Below are 17,870 nucleotides of genomic sequence, written 5' to 3'. Positions count from 1 at the left end.
GTAGTCCCAGCTTCTCAGGAGACTGAGCAGAAGAATTGTTTGAACCCAGGAGGCAGAGGTTGCAGTGAACCAAGATCACGCCACTGCACTCCAGCCTGGGCAATAGAGTGAGACTCCGTCTCAGGAAAAAAAAAAAAAAGAAGTGTAGAAGAAATGGTTTCTTGTAAAACAACTTCCTCTTCTTACAGTAATGACGCGGCACAGTCAGATGACGAAGAGAAGTTACAGTCTCAGCCAACAGATACTGATGGTGGAAGGTTAAAACAGAAAACGTGAGTTACAGTACATCCCTTTTCTTTATTTCAACTTTTTATTTTAAAAAAATGAGAACTACCATACTATTTTAAATCGTGCTCCATATAGTTTTTATGACTACCCACCACCAATCCTCCCTGCCCCTTGCCGATGGATTATGAAGTTGTATTAATTAGTTTTAAAACATCTGGGCCGGGCACGGTGGCTGACACCTGTAATCTCAGCACTTTGGGAGGCCAAGGCAGGCAGATCACCTGAGATCAGGAGTTCAAGACCAGCCTGTCCAACACGGTGAAACCCCATCTGTACTAAAAATACAAAAATTATCTGGGCATGGTGATGGGTGCCTATAATCCCAGCTACTCTGGAGGCTGAGGCAGGAGAATCACTTGAACCCGGGAGGTGGATTTCACTGCACTTCAGCCTGGGCGACAGAGCAAGACTCTGCCTCAAAAAGAAAATGTAATATAATAAAGCATCTGACATGCAGAAAATGACAAATAAGTGTTGCACAATACCTGTGTTGTCTTTCTACTGGTAGGTAGGTATCAGAAGTGTTAGTAGGGCCGGGCACAGTGGCTCAAGCCTGTAATCCCAGCACTTTGGGAGGCCGAGGCGGGTGGATCACGAGGTCGAGAGATCGAGACCATCCTGGTCAACATGGTGAAACCCCATCTCTACTAAAAATACAAAAAATGAGCTGGGCATGGTGGCACGTGCCTGTAATCCCAGCTACTCAGGAGGCTGAGGCAGGAGAATTGCCTGAACCCAGGAGGCGGAGGTTGCGGTGAGCTGAGATCGCGCCATTGCACTCCAGCCTGGGTAACAAGAGCGAAACTCCGTCTCAAAAAAAAAAAAAAAAAAAAAAAGTGTTAGTAGAAGAACATGATTGTCCTTAAGGTTGTCTTTTCTCTTTCTCTTCATCTCTGCAATCCTGTTTGTCTTTCTAAACCCAATTATAATGAGATTCTTCCTGACTACTCCAGTCCATAGCAATTTTCTTTCTTTTCTCAATTTTGACAATACCTGTAGTGTATAACTTACTTTTTCCCTTTATCATATATTATCTTAAACTGTTTTCAGACAAATACACATTAAAGAACCAAAGCGTATGTTGCAAAAGGATTGTGATTATGCCATCCTTCTGTTTCTCCTACAAACTTCTAGATCAATGACGGGCCTATACATTTTGTTTGATTATACGCAAGTCACTAAATTGATAATAATTAAGTCTAAGGTTCAAAGTAAATTCTCCACTTGAGTCTTATCTTTTCCTAGTGTGTATCAAAGAAAGCATTGAGAATTTTTAGGAAAGATGTACCTAAAATGTAGGCATATGATAGTACATCAGATATTTTGAACTTGGCCATCTAGTAGTTGCAGTTATTGGGAACCTGAGAATTAGGAATTACTATAATTATTCAGAGACAGGTAAACATCCAGGAGAGATGTCACATAGTCCATGCACTAAAACTCATTAATTTTCTAAGAGAAAAGTTCCTCAGGTTTATTCAAAGCCATTATTGCTTATTTCTTACATCATTTTTTGAAAACTCTGGTCATCTAGGGTCTGAGCTCACTGCAAAATAGAAGCAGTAAGCTGTAGCCGGGCACGGTAGCTCACACCTGTAATCCCAGCACTTTGGGAGGCCAAGGCGGGTGGATCACCTGAGGTCGGGAGTTCAAGACCAGCCTGACCAACATGGAGAAACCCCATCTCTACTAAAAACAAAAAACAAACAAAAAAAAAACACCAAAGAAAAAAGCAGCAGCAAACTGTGACAACATGTAAGTTGACACATAAGAATGTCAGGTAACCAGAAAAATGATAAAAGAACTCATAATATAGCCAGGCACAGTGGCTCATGCCTATAATCCCAGCATTTTGGGAGACCAAGATAGGAGGATCACTTTGAGAGCAGCCTAAGCAACATAGACTCACTCTTTACAAAGAATTTTTAAAAATTAGGCAGACATGGTGGCACACACTTGTGGTCTCAGCTACTCGGGAGGCTGAGATGAGAGAATCGCTTGAGCCTGGGGGTTATCGAGGCTGCAGTGAGCCATGATTTCATCCTGGACTCCAACCTGGGTGACCAAGCCAGACCTTGTCAGAAAGAAAGAGGAGAGAGAAGGCCGGGCGCGGTGGCTCAAGCCTGTAATCCCAGCACTTTGGGAGGCCGAGGCGGGTGGATCACGAGGTCAAGAGATCGAGACCATCCTGGTCAACATGGTGAAACCCCGTCTCTACTAAAGGTGCAAAAAATTAGCTGGGCTTGGTGGCGCATGCCTGTAATCCCAGCTACTCAGGAGGCTGAGGCAGGAGAATTGCCTGAACCCGGGAGGCGGAGGTTGCGGTGAGCTGAGATCGCGCCATTGCACTCCAGCCTGGGTAACAAGAGCGAAACTCCGTCTCAAAAAAAAAAAAAAAAAAAAAAAAAAAAGAGAGAGAGAGAGAGAGAGAGAGAAGGGAGGGAGGGAGGGAAAAAGAAAAGCAAGAATTCATAAGGAAGGAAGGAAGGAAAAGGAAAAAGAACTCATAATATAGCACAATCAGAAAGGAAGGAAGGAAGGAAAAAGGAAAGAAAGAGCTCATATCGCAACCAAAGGAAGGATGGAAAAGAAAGAACTCATAAGGAAGGAAGGAAAAAGAAAAGAAAGAACTCATAATATAGTACAGTCATTTTGTACCACAGTGCTTTTCAACCTTTTCTCATTCCATGACACACAGAGAACATAGTAGTATTGGCACTGAATGCTGGGGTAAGCTAATAAGACAACTGATGGCCAGAGAAGTTTGACCCAGGCTTCCCTGGGTCCTGCCCTGTTGCCTTGAAGGCTGAGTGGGGAACCAGTACAGTAGTATAGCCCACCTGCAATGCATTAGAAAGGCTCTGAATGTATTAACCAACCAAAAAGATGGTAACAATGATCTTATTCATCAAAGAATGAAATTTAGAGAACGTTAAGTGCCATTTAAGAAGGCATAAAAGTAGATATTTTAGAACTATTCTCATCTGAAATGATTAAAATGTCTGTTTTCTTGGCTTTTAAAGTGGTACTAAACCTATAATTTTCCAGAAAATACAGTTTCAATTATAGGTAGCAGAGACCTTATAATGGTTTTAAAAATGGTTTCTTTATCATCTATGTTTTCTGGTTATCAAAAGAAATACAAAAATATGTAAAATAGAAAATGAAAGTTTCTCATAACCTCAGCCCCAGAAATCAGTTTTAATAGCATGGTGTATTCTCCATAGAATTTTTTTTTTCTCACAAAAGCAGGGCTACTCTATGTCTATAGTTTGCCAACTTGCCTTTTTTTTTTTTTTTTTAAGAAAATCAAATATATTATGGACATCTCTTTATATTAGTACCAATAATATATATATTGCAGTCTTTCTGTGAGCCAGACATGAGAGTTAAGTGCTTGAGCTATAACAGTTAAGAAGACATTCAGGACAGGTGCAGTGGTTCATGCCTGTAATCTTAGCTCTTTGGGAGGCTGAAGCAGGCAGATCACTTGAGTCTAGGAGTTTAAGACCAGCCTGGGCAACATGGCAAGACCCTGTCTCTCAAAAACATACAAAAATTAGCTGCACATGGTGGTGTGCACCTCTATTCCGTTACTCAGGAGGCAGAGGCAGGTGGGTCCACTGAACCTGGGTGGTCAAGGCTGAAGTGAGCCGAAATTATGCCACTGCACTCTAATCTGGGCAAGAGAGCAAGACCCTGTCGCAATTAAAAAAAAAAAGACATTCATAGTCTCTGCCTTCATAGAACTTTCAGTTAAATGGGAGAAATAGGCATTAAACGCATAAATCTAGCTACAGATAAATCTAGTTACATTTGTAGTGATTGCTATAAAAGAAAAGTTTCAGGTGCTGTGGAAGTATTACAGTAGTCCCCTCTTATCCACGGGGTATACATTCCAAGATCCCCCGTGGATGCCTGAAATCATGGTTAGTACCAGACTCTGTATCTACTGTGTTTCTTTGATCTGATAACCAAGAAGGCTACTGAGTAACTAACGAATAGGTATCATATACAGTGTGGAAACACTGGACACGGGGATGATTCACATCCCAGGTAGGATGGAGCAGGATGGTGTGATATTTCATCATGCTACTCAGAATAGCATGCATTTTAAAACTTATGAATTGTTTTATTTCTGAGATGTTCCATTTAATATTTTTGGACCATGGTTGACTGGAGTAATTGAAACCATATAAAGTGAAACTTTGGATAAAGGAGGACTATGTAACAAAAACTCAGTCTAAAGTCAAAAAGGCCATTTTGAGAGAGAGCTGTTTGATCTGAGACCTAAAAAGTGAGTGGGAATTAGTCAAGGGAGAGGCGTTCAGGCAGAAATAACCACACATGCAAAGCCTCTGAGGTTGCTATAAGAGCTTGGCACATTTAAAAAGCTGAGGTTTGTTTCATTCATTTTATTGTATTTCATACGAGCACTTATTTATCTGTTCCTATATTGACAAAAATTTAGTTTATTTCCACTTTTTAACTATTTTAAACAGTGTTACATTGAACATCTTTGTATATACAACTTAACAACTTTTAAAAATCCTATCCCTCATGAGCTCCCATGAATCAGTAAAAATTTATTTCTGATTCATATTTCCTTTGGCTTTAAATATCATCATGTACTGTGTTTTGCTTTTTATAATCTTAATATATGAACTCTGAGACTTAGCTAATTGAAAAAGCAATAAATAAGTCCTATTTATGGAAGCTTGAGATGCATACTTGCATTACCTTGTGTTTGGGAATACCTGCCAGGAAAGCTCAGCCATGGGTAGCATTACACGCAACTACCCAAACTGAAAGGGAAGGGACAAGGGACCATCTTAAGCTACCAGAGCATCTGTTTTATAAGTAAATATCTCTTTGCCCTTTCTTTCTATTGGTAAAGTGTTTTTTTTAAGGACAGCTCTCTAAAGCAGTCTTCTCAAAGCAGTTCTCACTGTAGATTCCTGGCTTCACCCCCAGGCTCTCTAAATTGGATTATCTGGGGGTGGATCCCAGGTATCTACACTTTAAACACTTCCCTCCCCTCACTACCTCTGCCAATCAATTTTTATTTACCATTGAAAACCAAAGCTCTAGAATATATGAATATTATAAATTGGGGGAAAGGGCATGTGTTTCCTTTGCCATATTGACTTAAATCTGTTTATTCCATAGAATAAGGGATTTGGAACTCAAACACCTATTATTTATGGTTTAAAAAAAAAAGGTTATTTCAAAATAGTGTACTTTATCAGTCCGACCTGATACATTTATCTGCAAATTGATGAACTTTTACAGTTAACTGAGTTGATACCTTTTTCATTTTTGTTAAGGACTCAACTAAAGAAGTTTCTTGGAAAATCAGTAAAGAGAGCAAAGCACCTTGCTGAGGAATATGGTGAACGTGCTATAAATAAAGTTAAAAGTGTTAGAGATGAAGGTGAGTTAAAACAGAACATTTCAACTGAATATTCAATTAATTTGTAATCACCTAAATTTAGCCTGTAGTGTATAAAAAGCACTCTATTTTATTTAAAATAGTAAACCTTTATAGCTGACATCTGTTTCAATAAAAAAGGTATTCTAGCTCTTTATTTTATGAGTTTGAAGAAAAATGAATTGATGCATATTTTGTGACTTTGACAGTCTGAAAGGGTTGAGTGTTCAATAATCAGTTATAAATTAGTTTTTTAAGGCTATTTGGTTTCGGTTTTGGTTTTTTTGTTTTTGTTTTTTTTTGGTTTTTTTGAGACAGAGTCTCGCTCTGTTGCCCAGGCTGGAGTGCAATGGCATGATCTTGGCTCACTGCAACCTCCGCCTCCTGGGTTCAAGAGATTCTCCTGCCTCAGCTTCCCAAGTAGCTGGGATTACAGGCACACACCACCATACCTGGCTAATTTTTCTATTTTTTGTAAAGACAGGATTTCGCCTGGCTGATCTCAAACTCCTGGCCACCTCAGCCTCTCAAAGTGCTGGAATTACAGGCGTGAACCACCACGCCAGACCAAGGCTATTTTGTTATTGTTATTATGATTATTATTATTATTTTTGCGATGGAGTCTTACCTGTTTCCTAGGCTGGAGTACAGTGGCATGATCTTGGGTCACTGCAACCTCTGCCTCCCAGTTTCAAATGATTCTTCTGCCTCAGCCTCTGGAGTAGCTGGGATTATAGGCATCTGCCACCATTCCCGGCTAGTTTTTGTATTTTTAATAGAGATAGGGTTTCACCATGTTGCCCAAGGGGGTTTCAAATTCATGACCTCAGGTGATCTGCCTGCCTCAGCCTCCCAAAGTCCTGGGATTACAGGTGTGAGCCACTGTGCCCAGCCAGCTATTTGGTTTTTACAAATAAAGTCAGTCCTCCATATCCATGGGTTCCACATGCAGGGATTCAAACAACTGCAGATAGAAAACTATTCGGGGGGAAAAAACCATAAAAAATAATAATACAACAATAAAACATAATACAAAAAATAATAAAACAACTATTTATATCACAGTTACACTGCAGTATGTATTATAAGTAATCTAGAGATTATTTAAAGTATACGGGGTCAGGCATGGTGACTCATGCCTATAATCCCAGTACTTTGAGAGGCCAGGGCAGGAGAACCACTTGAGACCAGGAGTTCAAGACTAGCCTGGTCAAACATAGCGAGACCCTGTCTCTACTAAAAAATAAAAATTAGCTGGGTGTAGTGACATATGCCTATAGTCCCAGCTACTCAGAAGGCTGAGGAGCAGGATTGCTTGAGCCCAGGGGTTCAGGGCTACAGTGAACTATGATTGCACCACTGCACTCCAACCTGAGACCCTGTCTTTAAAAAAAGAAAGTACATGAAAGGATGTGCATAGGTCATATGCAAATACTGTTTTATGTTAGGGACTTGAGCATTCGTAGATTTTGGTGCCCATAGCAGGTCCTGCCATGGACACTAGGGAATTACTATATTTTCAAAATTAGGTAGGGCTGGGTATGGTGGCTCATGCTTATAATCCCAACACTTTGGGATTAAGGCTAAGGCAGGAGGATCACTTAAGCCATGGAGTTTGAGACCAGCTTGGGCTACGTAGTGAGACCCCCATTTGTATAAAAATAAATAAATAAATAAATAATTTTTAAAAATTAGGTAAATTTTCAAAATTTGTTAACCTCCTATGCCTTTGTCATTATTGTGCTCATTTGTTTAATAAAACATACATAGTACTTATTCAGTGCCTGGGACTATACCAGGCACTTTTACCTGTATTCATTTAATCTCATAAAAATCCTATGAGGTAAGTACCATCATAATCCCCATTTGATAGATAAGAAAACTAAGAGAAATCAAAAGTTAAGTAACTTGCCTGTGGTCACACAGATAATAACTGACAGCTGGATTTGAACCTGGCAACCTGGTATTAGACTCCATGTTTTTAACCAGTATGGTATATAATAAATAAATTTTGCTCTTCCATTTTATGAGTTTTCTTGGTAAGCAGGAAATATGAAAATATGATAGTAGCAGTATCTATATTAGCTAGTAGTGATTTCTGTTGCTTTTCTGTTCAGTGTTTCATACTGATCAAGATGATCCTTCATCAAGTGATGATGAAGGAATGCCATACACAAGACCAGTTAAATTCAAAGCAGCACACGGTTTCAAAGGACCTTATGATTTTGATCAGATCAAAGTGGTGCAAGATCTTAGTGGTGAACATATGGTAAGCAACTTTTTCATTTTTTAGGATTGATACTGTCTTTGTTAAGAGAAACGCTTTGGCTTCTACAAAACCGATCTCCTCCTATGTATGTAACTTTGCTAGCCTGACTCAAGAACAGTGAATTTATGTTAACATGATTTAATGAATGGGTAACACAGAGTCTGTCTCTAAATTATTCCAGAAGTGACTTATTGGGTCGGGTATGGTGGCTCACGCCTGTAATCCCAACACTTTGGGAGGCCAAGACAGGCAGATCACTTGAGGTCAGGAGTTTGAGACCAGCCTGGCCAATGTGGTGAAACCCCGTCTCTACTAAAAATACAAAAATTAGCCAGACATGGTGGCCTGTGCCTATAATCCCAGCTACTTGGGAGGCTGAGGCAGGAAAACTGCTTGAACCTAGGAAGTGGAGGTTGTGGTGAGCCAAGATCATGCCACTGCACTCCAGCCTGGGCTAAAGAGTAAGACTCTGTCTCAAAAAAAAAAAAAAAAAGTGTTATTGGTTATTGTGAAATTCTCAGCCTGTATCACTAAGAAGGCTATGCAAAGGCACCAGACTTTAAAGCAGTTAAATTAGAGGGTGGTCTGTAACTTCAGAAAAATGTTTAAAATGTTCCCAACCATATTTTAAATAATTTATAAAATATTTCAGAAGCTCAATATATGTTATAAAGTGAGATATTTAGCTAAAACAGGGAGAGAGGTAGAAGTTCAAGTTCTCCTTTAGATTTCAGATGTACCAATGTAGATGAAGTGCATGAACTATATTGCAATGAACCCCTGAAAATGCTAGGAACACAAGGAAGGCAGTGATAAAATTAAGAACTGAATAAATAATACTGTGCCCTTCATTAGGGAATCTATTTACATTTTAAGTCTAAAAGTTTGCTTAACTGAAAGGAAGCAACCATAAATATATTGGATGGCAACCAAATTCGAATTTAAATGTTGATACTTACAATCTACAGATATAATGTTTGAGTTGATTCTAGTATTTTCCTTAAGGAAATTGGTGAATTTCCTAGTACTGTATTTACTCGTTATTTCCTGTTTTTAAATAAAATCTCATTATAGTAGACTCTAAATGACTCATTTTTTAATGCACTTGAATTTTGCAGAAGTAAGTGGTTATTTCAATAAATGGGCTGTTGCATAATTTTTTGATACACCTGGATCTGTATATAATAGTATTTATTGTAATAAGATTTGCTCTTTCCAGTTTAAGGGGTTCATGTTCTTTCCCCCTGCTCCTCTACCCCCGCTATACACACATACTTTCCTACTGTTTTCAGTATCTAGAGATTCTGGCCATATACGATGAAACCTTGTTTATAGCGAGAGAAGTAGGATGAGACCACATCATTGCAATACTACTACCTTTTTTTTCTTTTAGAGGCAAGGTCTCGCTCTATCAACCAGGCTGGAGTGCAGGGGCGGGATCTTGGCTCACTGCAGCCTCATTTGCTCAAGCAGTCTTTCCACCTCAGCCTCCTGAGTAGCTGGGACCATAGGTGCACACCACTACGCCTGACTAATTTTTTGTATTTTTTGTAGAGATGGGATTTGGCCATGTTGCCCAGGCTAGTCTTGATCTCCTGAGCTCAAGTGATCTGCTTGCCTAGACCTCCCAAAGTACTGGATGGGATTACAGGCACGTGCCACCACACCCAGCCCACTGCAATACTGTAATACTTCTAAGTGCCTGATGCTGTGAGGGTCACTGCCAAGGTGGGCTTTAGTCTTCCTCAGTCCTGCTCAGTTGTTAGAGCTATGCTGAGGGCTCTGCCACCCGTCTTTACATTCAGCTAGGGCACTGAGATCCCCAACTAGGATTTGTGCTTTTCCAGTTAAGATTTCTGACCACTTTAGAACTCCCATTTTCATGAATATGTGGACAAGGTTTGAAATTGTTAGTTTATATTATGGAACACTACGACTATCTTATTCTGCCTTTCTTCTGGAAGTCTCCTTTTGTGGTATCATAGCACCACTGAACCAAAAGCCTTAAGTACCTGTTAGCAATGTGAGTATTATCTTAGTATGTATAATTTGGCATAATTTTAAACTTTGGCTGTAAAGTAATGGCTTTATTTTATTTTATTTATTTATTTTTTTTAGATAGAGTTTTGTTCTTGTTGCCCAGGCTGGAGTTTAATGGCATGGTATCAGCTCACTGCAACCTCCACCTCCTGGATTCAAGTGATTCTCGTGCCTCAGCCTCCCAAGTAGCTGGGATTACAGGCACCTGCCACCATGCCCAGCTAATTTTTATATTTTTAGTAGAGACTGGGTTTCACCATGTTGGCCAGGCTGGTCTCAAACCCCTGACCTCAGGTGATTTGCCTGCCTCAGCCTACCAAAGGGCTGGGATTACAGACATGAGCCACTGCGCCCAGCCAAAAGTAATGTCTCTAAAGTTGTAAAGTATTAACTTTGAACCTTCTTTTGTTTTCATAGGGAGCTGTTTGGACCATGAAATTTTCTCACTGTGGCCGATTACTTGCCTCAGCTGGACAAGACAACGTAGTGAGAATATGGGCCTTAAAAAATGCTTTTGACTATTTCAACAATATGCGAATGAAATACAATACTGAAGGTATTTTTCATGTATTTAAAAATTTACAGCAATCTGAAATTTTTGCATTTTAGGTATACTAATGCCCTACTTTTCTGGCAGTCATTTGCAGCAACCATTACTTACATAATAGCCAAAAACTTGAAAGTAAGACAGACATCAACAGCAAAAGTCTCTAAACCCAATGAAAAGAGTTTCCACAAAGCTTTTGATTTATCCCTTTCAGGTGTAGTAAGTAGTTAATTTCATCAACTATTGAGAACATATTATTTGGTTTCCTAGGTTAAAATAGAATTGCTAATTAAACTAGAAAAAGAATGAAAATCATATATATATCCAGTAAGTAAAAATGATTAAGGAAAGTCATGGAAAATAAATGTGACTTGTCAGTCTATCAAGGGATATATGAAAAAAATGTTGAAAAGAGAAGGCTCAGAGCATTCTGTATATACACACTGATTACAGCTATGTACAGATATCTTTGTATCATGATGTTATCGGGAAAATATGTAGAACTGATGTAAATTTGGGCTTTAAGTTTATGGGATTCTTTTCTAATAACTACTTAACCATGTAATAAGTTTTTTCCACACCCTCTCCACTATCAAGTAAGGCTGCAAACAAGAAGTAAGGCATAGGAGAAAGGAGAAAAAAGGTGGCCTTGAGTGAAAGTATATAGTCCAAGCACCAATTTGAGGAGCATAGAAGTCTAGGGAGATTCACTAAACTGGCAAGCTAGGCCTCATATACTTGAGTAAACCCTGTGAGTAGTGCTTGCATTATGTTGCAGTACTTAGTTGAAGATGATGGTGATTTGACAAGAAGTTAACCCATGTTTATTATATGGTGAATTTTTCTAGTCCTAGCTATTTGTCATTTCTTTTACTGCCCTGCCAGGAGCAAAAAGACTATTTTCAGTGGCCCTTGAGACTAACCCCAGCCCTGACCCTTTCTGCCCCTTTATTGTTCCTCTTCCTACTTGTTATGATTAATAAGAATGTATTCTATTTGAATACTGAGAATTTAGTGGTATTTTGTTTATTAAATTAGGGAAATAGTTAAGCCATTTTATGAAGTTTTTGTGTAAAAATGATCGAAACAAATATTTTGGTTCTTACAGGGTTATGCCTCCCTTGTTAGTGTTTTTCAAGAATACTATGTTCTCTAACTATTAGACATTGCCGTATCATTACTTTTGAATGCTGTATGTTGGTGGGTCTTTGTGTGTACATACATGCCTTTTTTTATAATTATGTTGGTTTTAGGACGTGTGTCTCCATCACCCTCTCAGGAAAGTCTAAGTTCATCAAAATCGGATACAGATACCGGGGTATGTTTATTGTTTTATGGTTACTACGTGAAATGGTATGATTTAATTTGTTTACCGTAAAGTATTTTTATTTATCAGAAATTATAGTTGCATAAAGACACCTTATTAAAATTAAGATGTATCACTAGAAACAAGAGTTTCTTCAATTAGAATAAATTGACAAATAAAAATTTTTATGTTTAAACATTGCCAGACAGTGAGTAATATTCCTCAGGGTACTATACCACTAATGAAAACTTAAATAATACAAAACCCCCTCCCCTTAAATCCATGTTAGATATTTTTAAAATAAGGATAATAGATACCCAAATAAGAGGTAATTAAGGAAAGAAAAAAGATATTTAAGCATTTTAATTTTCTAATCTTCTTGGTTTAATAAACACTTTATCACAGTTTCAGATAAGGTAACTTAATGATTTTCATTTGGTTTTAGAGCTGGAAGGTTAAACAAAACCAATTTTAAACCTAAAAAGCAGAATACACAATATTGTGCTAAGTTGTCACCTGTGCCTCTTGTGTATTACATTCGGTAAGGGTGATATAAATAAGAGAATCTAAAACGTCTACCTGCTTAACAGTATTTTCCTGATATTTCATTGGCTCCAGTATTTGACGCTAGCTTTGCCCCTTTTCCTGGCTTTCCATGGTTCTCTTTTCCCTTGTTCTCTTATATTCCCACTGTTTCTTCTTCCACCTCCTTACGTTTACTGTTTCTCAGGGTCTGTTCTTGGCCATTCTCAATAGACATATTTGTGTGCTGCTTCTAGTCCTAAGCTGGCTTTAGATCTGTAATTCTTTGTTTACTTTCAGTAACTTTATAATTTTTAAACAAGAATATTATTGTGCTTGCTGCCTTTTCACATAGCAGTATATAGGATCTCTCCACCTACATATAATTCAAGCATATCAACTGATAGGTCCAAAAATAAACTCCTTCAACATACATTTTTTGAGTGTCTGATATATGTGGCAGACACTGCTACATGCTGTAAAATCAAATGAGACATATTCTCTGTTCTCAGGGATCTTGTGGACTAGTGAAATGGGTAAACTCACAATTACAGTGTTAGATGGTGATACTCTACAGAAGGCACTACACAAGTATAGGTTAGCCTTGACAGAAATCACAGTGTCAGGAATAGTTTCCTGGAAGCTTGTTATGTAAGCTAGGACTTAGCCATATGAGAGAAGAAAGGAAGGAGCGTATCAGACGCAGAGAATAGCAAGTGCAAAGGTATGGAGAATAAAGTAGCATGGTAAGTTAAAGGTATTACAAGGAATTACACATGACTGGAAAAGTTGCATGTGTGAGATTGGTGGGAGAGGTAGGCAGGAGTGGGATTTAAAATGGCTTTTTGTGTTAAACCAAGACATTGGAACTTTATCCTGCAAACTACTGGGAGCAGGGTGGGGCTTCGAAGGATTTCACTCAGAGATGTAATTACCATGTTCAGATTTTTGTTTTAGAAAGACTATTCATAGCTACTTAGGAGGCTGAAGCAGGAGAATCACTTGAACCTGGGAGGCAGAGGTTGCAGTGAGCCAAGATCACGCCACTACACTCCAGTCTGTCACACAGTAAGACTCCATCTCAAGAAAAAAAAAATAAGAAGAATATTCTGGTAGTATTGTGAAGGAATAGACTAGATGGGGGCTTCAGGTTAGAGACAGGGAGACCATGTAAGAGGCTAATAACCCAGAGAAATGGCTAATTCCAGTATAATGATTATGATAGCAATAGAGCTAGAAACTGTAAAGATAAGCTAAATTGAGAGATGTAAAAGAAGTCTAATTTCTAGGACTTGGCGACTGGCTAGCTGGGGTAGTAAAAGTGAATCGCCTAGGATGAATCACAGGTATCTGACTTGAGTAGTTAGCTGAATGGTAACGGTCATTCATAGAAATATTTTTTTATTTTAATTTTTCTGTAAGTTATTGGGGTACAGGTGGTATTTGGTTACATGAATAAGTTATTTAGCGGTGATTTGTGAGATTCTGGTGCACCCATCACCTGAGCAGTATACACTGCACTTATTTGTAGTGTTTTATTCCTTCCCCCACCGACTCTTCCTCCCAAGTCCCCAAAGTCCATTGTATCATTCTTATGCCTTTGCGTCCTCGTAGCTTAGCTCTCACATATCAGTGAGAATATACAATTTTTGGTTTCCCATTCCTGAGTTACTCTTCTTAGAATGATAATATCCAGTCTTGCTGCAAATGCCATTAATTCATTCCTTTTATGGCTGAGTAGTATTCCATCATATGTATATACCAGTTTCTTTACCCACTTGTTGGTTGATGGGCATTTGGGTTGGATCCATGTCTTTGCAATTGCGAACTGTGCTACTATAAACATGTATGTGCAAGTATCTTTTTCGAATAATGACTTATTTTCCTCTGGGTAGATACCCAATAGTGGGATTGATGGATCAAATGGTAGTTCTGCTTTTAGTTCTTTAAGGAATCTCCACACTGTTTTCCATGGTGTTAGTAATAGTTTACATTTCCACTAGCAATGTAGAAGTGTTCCTTGATCACTGCATCCATGCCAACATCGACTGTCTTTTGTTTTTTTATTATGGTCATTCTTGCAGGAATAAGATGGTATCACGTTGTGATTTTGATTTGCATTTCCCTGATTATTAGTGATGTTGATGATTTTTTCGTATGTATGTCTGTTGCGATTTGTATATTTTTGTTGAGAATTGTCTGTTTATGTCCTTAGCCCACTTTTTGATTGACTGTTTTTTTCTTACTGATTTATTTGAGTTTGTTGTTGATTCTGGGTATTAGTTAGTCCTTTGTTGGATGTATAGATTGTGAAGATTTTCTTCCACTCTGTGGGTTGTCTGTTTACTCTGCTGACTGTTCCTTTTGCTGTGCAAAAGCTCTTTACTTTAATTAAGTCCCAACTATTTATCTTTATTATTAGTGCAGTTCCTTTTGGGTTCTTGGTCATGAAATCCTTGCCTAAGCCAATGTCTAGAAGGGTTTTTCTAATGTTATTATCTAGAATTTTTATGGTTTCAGGTCTTAGATTTGAGTCCTTAATCCCTTTTGAGCTGATTTTTATATAAGGTGAGAGATGAGGATCCAGTTTCATTCTCCCACATGTGGCTCACCAATTATCCCAGCACCATTTGTTGAAAAGGGTATCCTTTCCCCACTTTATGTTTTTGTTTGTCTTGTCAAAGATCGGTTGGCTGTAAGCATTTGGATTTATTTCTTGGTTCTCTATTCTGTTCCATTGCTGTATGTGCCTATGTTTATACCAGTACCATGCTGTTTTTGTACTGTGGCCTTATAGTATAGTTTGAAATCAGATAATGTGATGCCTCCAGATTTGTTCTTTTTGCTTAGTCTTGCTTTGGCTATGTGGGCTCTTTTTTGGTTCCACATGAATTTTAAAATTGTTTTTTCTAATTCTGTGAAGAATGATAGTGGTATTTTGATGGGGATTACATTGAACTTGTAGATTGCTTTCGGCAGTATGGCCATTTTCACAATACTGATTCTATCCATCCATGAGCATGGGATGTGTTTCATTTATTGGTGTCATCTGTGATTTCTTTCAGCAGTGTTTTGTAGTTTTCCTTGTAGAGGTCTTTCGCCTCCTTGGTTAGGTATATTCCTGCATATTATATTTTTTGCAGCTATTGTAAAAAGGATTGAGTTATTGATTTGATTCTCCATTTGGTTAATGTTGGTATATAGAAGAGCTACTGATTTCCATACATTAATCTCGTGTCTGGAAACTTTGCTGAATTATTTTCTCATTTCTAGGAGCTTTCTGGAGGAGTCTTTTCGAAGTAAACGATCATATTGTCAGCAAACAGTGACATTTTGACTCTCTACCAATTTGGATGCCCTTTCTTTCTTTCTCTTGTCTGATTGCTCTGGCTAGGACTTCCAGTACTATGTTGAAGAGAAATGCTAAGAGTGGGAATCCTTGTCTTGTTCCAGTTCTCAGAAGGAATGCTTTCAGCTTTTCCCCATTCAGTATTATGTTGGTTGTGGGTTTATCATAGATGGCTTTTATTACATTGAGGTATGTCCCCTGTATGCTGATTTTGCTGAGTTTTTATCACAAAGGGATACTGGATTTTGTTGAATGCTTTTTCTGCATCTATTGAGATGATCATGTGATTTTTGTTTTTAATTCTCTTTATGTGGTGTATTACATTTATTGACTTGCATATGTTAAACAATCCCTGCATCTCTGCTGTGAAACCCATTTGATCTTGGTAGATTATCTTTTTGATGTTTTGTTGATTTGGTTAGCTCATATTTTGTTAAGGATTTTAGCATCAATGTTCATCAGGGATATTGGTCTGTAGTTCTATTTTTTTGTTATGTCCTTTCCTCAATTGGATATTAGGATGATGCTGGCTTCATAGAATGAATTAAGGAGGATTCCTTCTTTCTCTATCTTGTGAAATAATGTCAAAAGGATTGGTAACAATTCTTTGAATGTGTAGTAGAATTCTGCTGTGGATCCATCTGGTCCTGGACTCTTTTTTTTTTTTTTTTTTTTTTTTTTTTTTGAGACAGAGTCTCACTCTTTTGCCTTGACTGGAGTGCAGTGGCGCGATCTCAGCTCACTGCAACTTCAACCTCCTGGGTTCAAGGGATTCTCCTGCCTCAGCCTCCCAAGTAACTGGGATTATAGGCACTCACCACCACACCCAGCTAATTGTGTTTTTAGTAGAGGTGGAGTTTCCCCATGTTGGCCAGGCTGGTCTTGAACTCCTGACATCAAGTGATTTACCCACCTCAGCCTCCCAAAGTGCTGAGATTACAGGCATGAACCATCACGCCCAGCCTTGTGGTTTAAAATCTTTTGATGGCCCTTTATTGCCTCCACAACACAGTTCTTCACTATATTGCCTAATCTTAACTTTCAACTCAGTTCTAACTCCGTAGTGCCTGTGCATCCTATCTGCATGCCTGATACAGGTCTGTGCACTAAACACTTTCACCTTCATGTCTCTGCCACTGCTGTTTGCTTTGCCACAGATGCCCTGTGTTTCCTTCACAGGGCAAAGCCCTACTTACCCTTCAAGATTCAACTCAAACATATTATTTCCCCTGAGTCCAGCAGGTAAAATTGTCCTTCATTTGTATTCTAATAGTGCATAATAGGTACTTTTGTACTGATATCGCCATGTCTTTCTTGTTAGTCTCCCTGGCTAGGCTGTGGGCTGACTTAAGGCAAAGAACTGTACTTCACAGATTTTAGTACCCTTTGAATCTAACTCCATTCCTGACTGTACTAGGCCTGTAATCATGTTGAATTCCTGCCTGTGGACCTTTATTCCTGTTGTTCCCCTTATTTGGATGCCTTGCTCTTCTTTCTATTCAAAGCATGCCCATTCTTCATGGCCCACTTCCTCCATAAAGCCTCACTGACTAATGTAGCGATGATAATTTTAACTGCTTTGCTTTAGGGAAAAGGGCTTACTTTTATTAGTTTAATTTACCATATAGTTTCCAGGCATTGATTACTCTTAAAAGTAGAGACTATCTGTACTAGCTTTAATTGTGCTTATTTCAGCAGTCCTACTTACAGATTCTTAACTATGTCTGTCTAACCCCAAACAAACCTAAGTACTTCCAATTTTATTGAATACAAAGCCTTTTAAGTGAGAAATAACATTTATATCCATGGTTTTTGGGAAGAGATCATTTGGGGTTTGTTTCCCTTCTGTCATTTTATTTGGGGACAGTTAAAAGAGGCTTCTATTGCACATACCATTAGAGTTTGCCACCAGGAATTATCTTTTAACCTAGTGCTAGCCACAGTGAGGCACAGTAAACACAATGGAGTTTATTTTCCTAATGTGTATATTCCTTTTTTCCTTGTGATAGTGATATATTTTTCATCTCTTTTGAAGCACTTTTTCCCTCTTTTGCCTTAGCATCTGTGTGAAATATAATATATAAAAGTATTATGCCACTGAACATACAGATTGATGTA

General features: G+C 38.4%; 1 protein-coding gene across 1 annotated transcript in view; it reads left to right on the top strand.

Annotated features, from left to right (window-relative positions):
- Nucleotides 1-17,870, top strand: part of WDR44 (WD repeat domain 44) — a 94,724-nt gene that overhangs the window by 49,516 nt on the left and 27,338 nt on the right. The window contains exons 8-12 of the mRNA XM_003931059.3: nucleotides 189-272; nucleotides 5,616-5,722; nucleotides 7,837-7,988; nucleotides 10,446-10,584; nucleotides 11,829-11,893. Coding sequence (XP_003931108.1) covers nucleotides 189-272; nucleotides 5,616-5,722; nucleotides 7,837-7,988; nucleotides 10,446-10,584; nucleotides 11,829-11,893 — 547 coding nt within the window. The remainder of the gene's footprint in view (nucleotides 1-188; nucleotides 273-5,615; nucleotides 5,723-7,836; nucleotides 7,989-10,445; nucleotides 10,585-11,828; nucleotides 11,894-17,870) is intronic.

The sequence above is a fragment of the Saimiri boliviensis genome, chromosome X (assembly GCF_048565385.1).
Source record: "Saimiri boliviensis isolate mSaiBol1 chromosome X, mSaiBol1.pri, whole genome shotgun sequence".
In the NCBI taxonomy this organism is placed as follows: domain Eukaryota; kingdom Metazoa; phylum Chordata; class Mammalia; order Primates; family Cebidae; genus Saimiri; species Saimiri boliviensis.
Note: the sequence above shows the minus strand (reverse complement) of the source record. Positions and strands in the feature narration are given on the sequence as shown.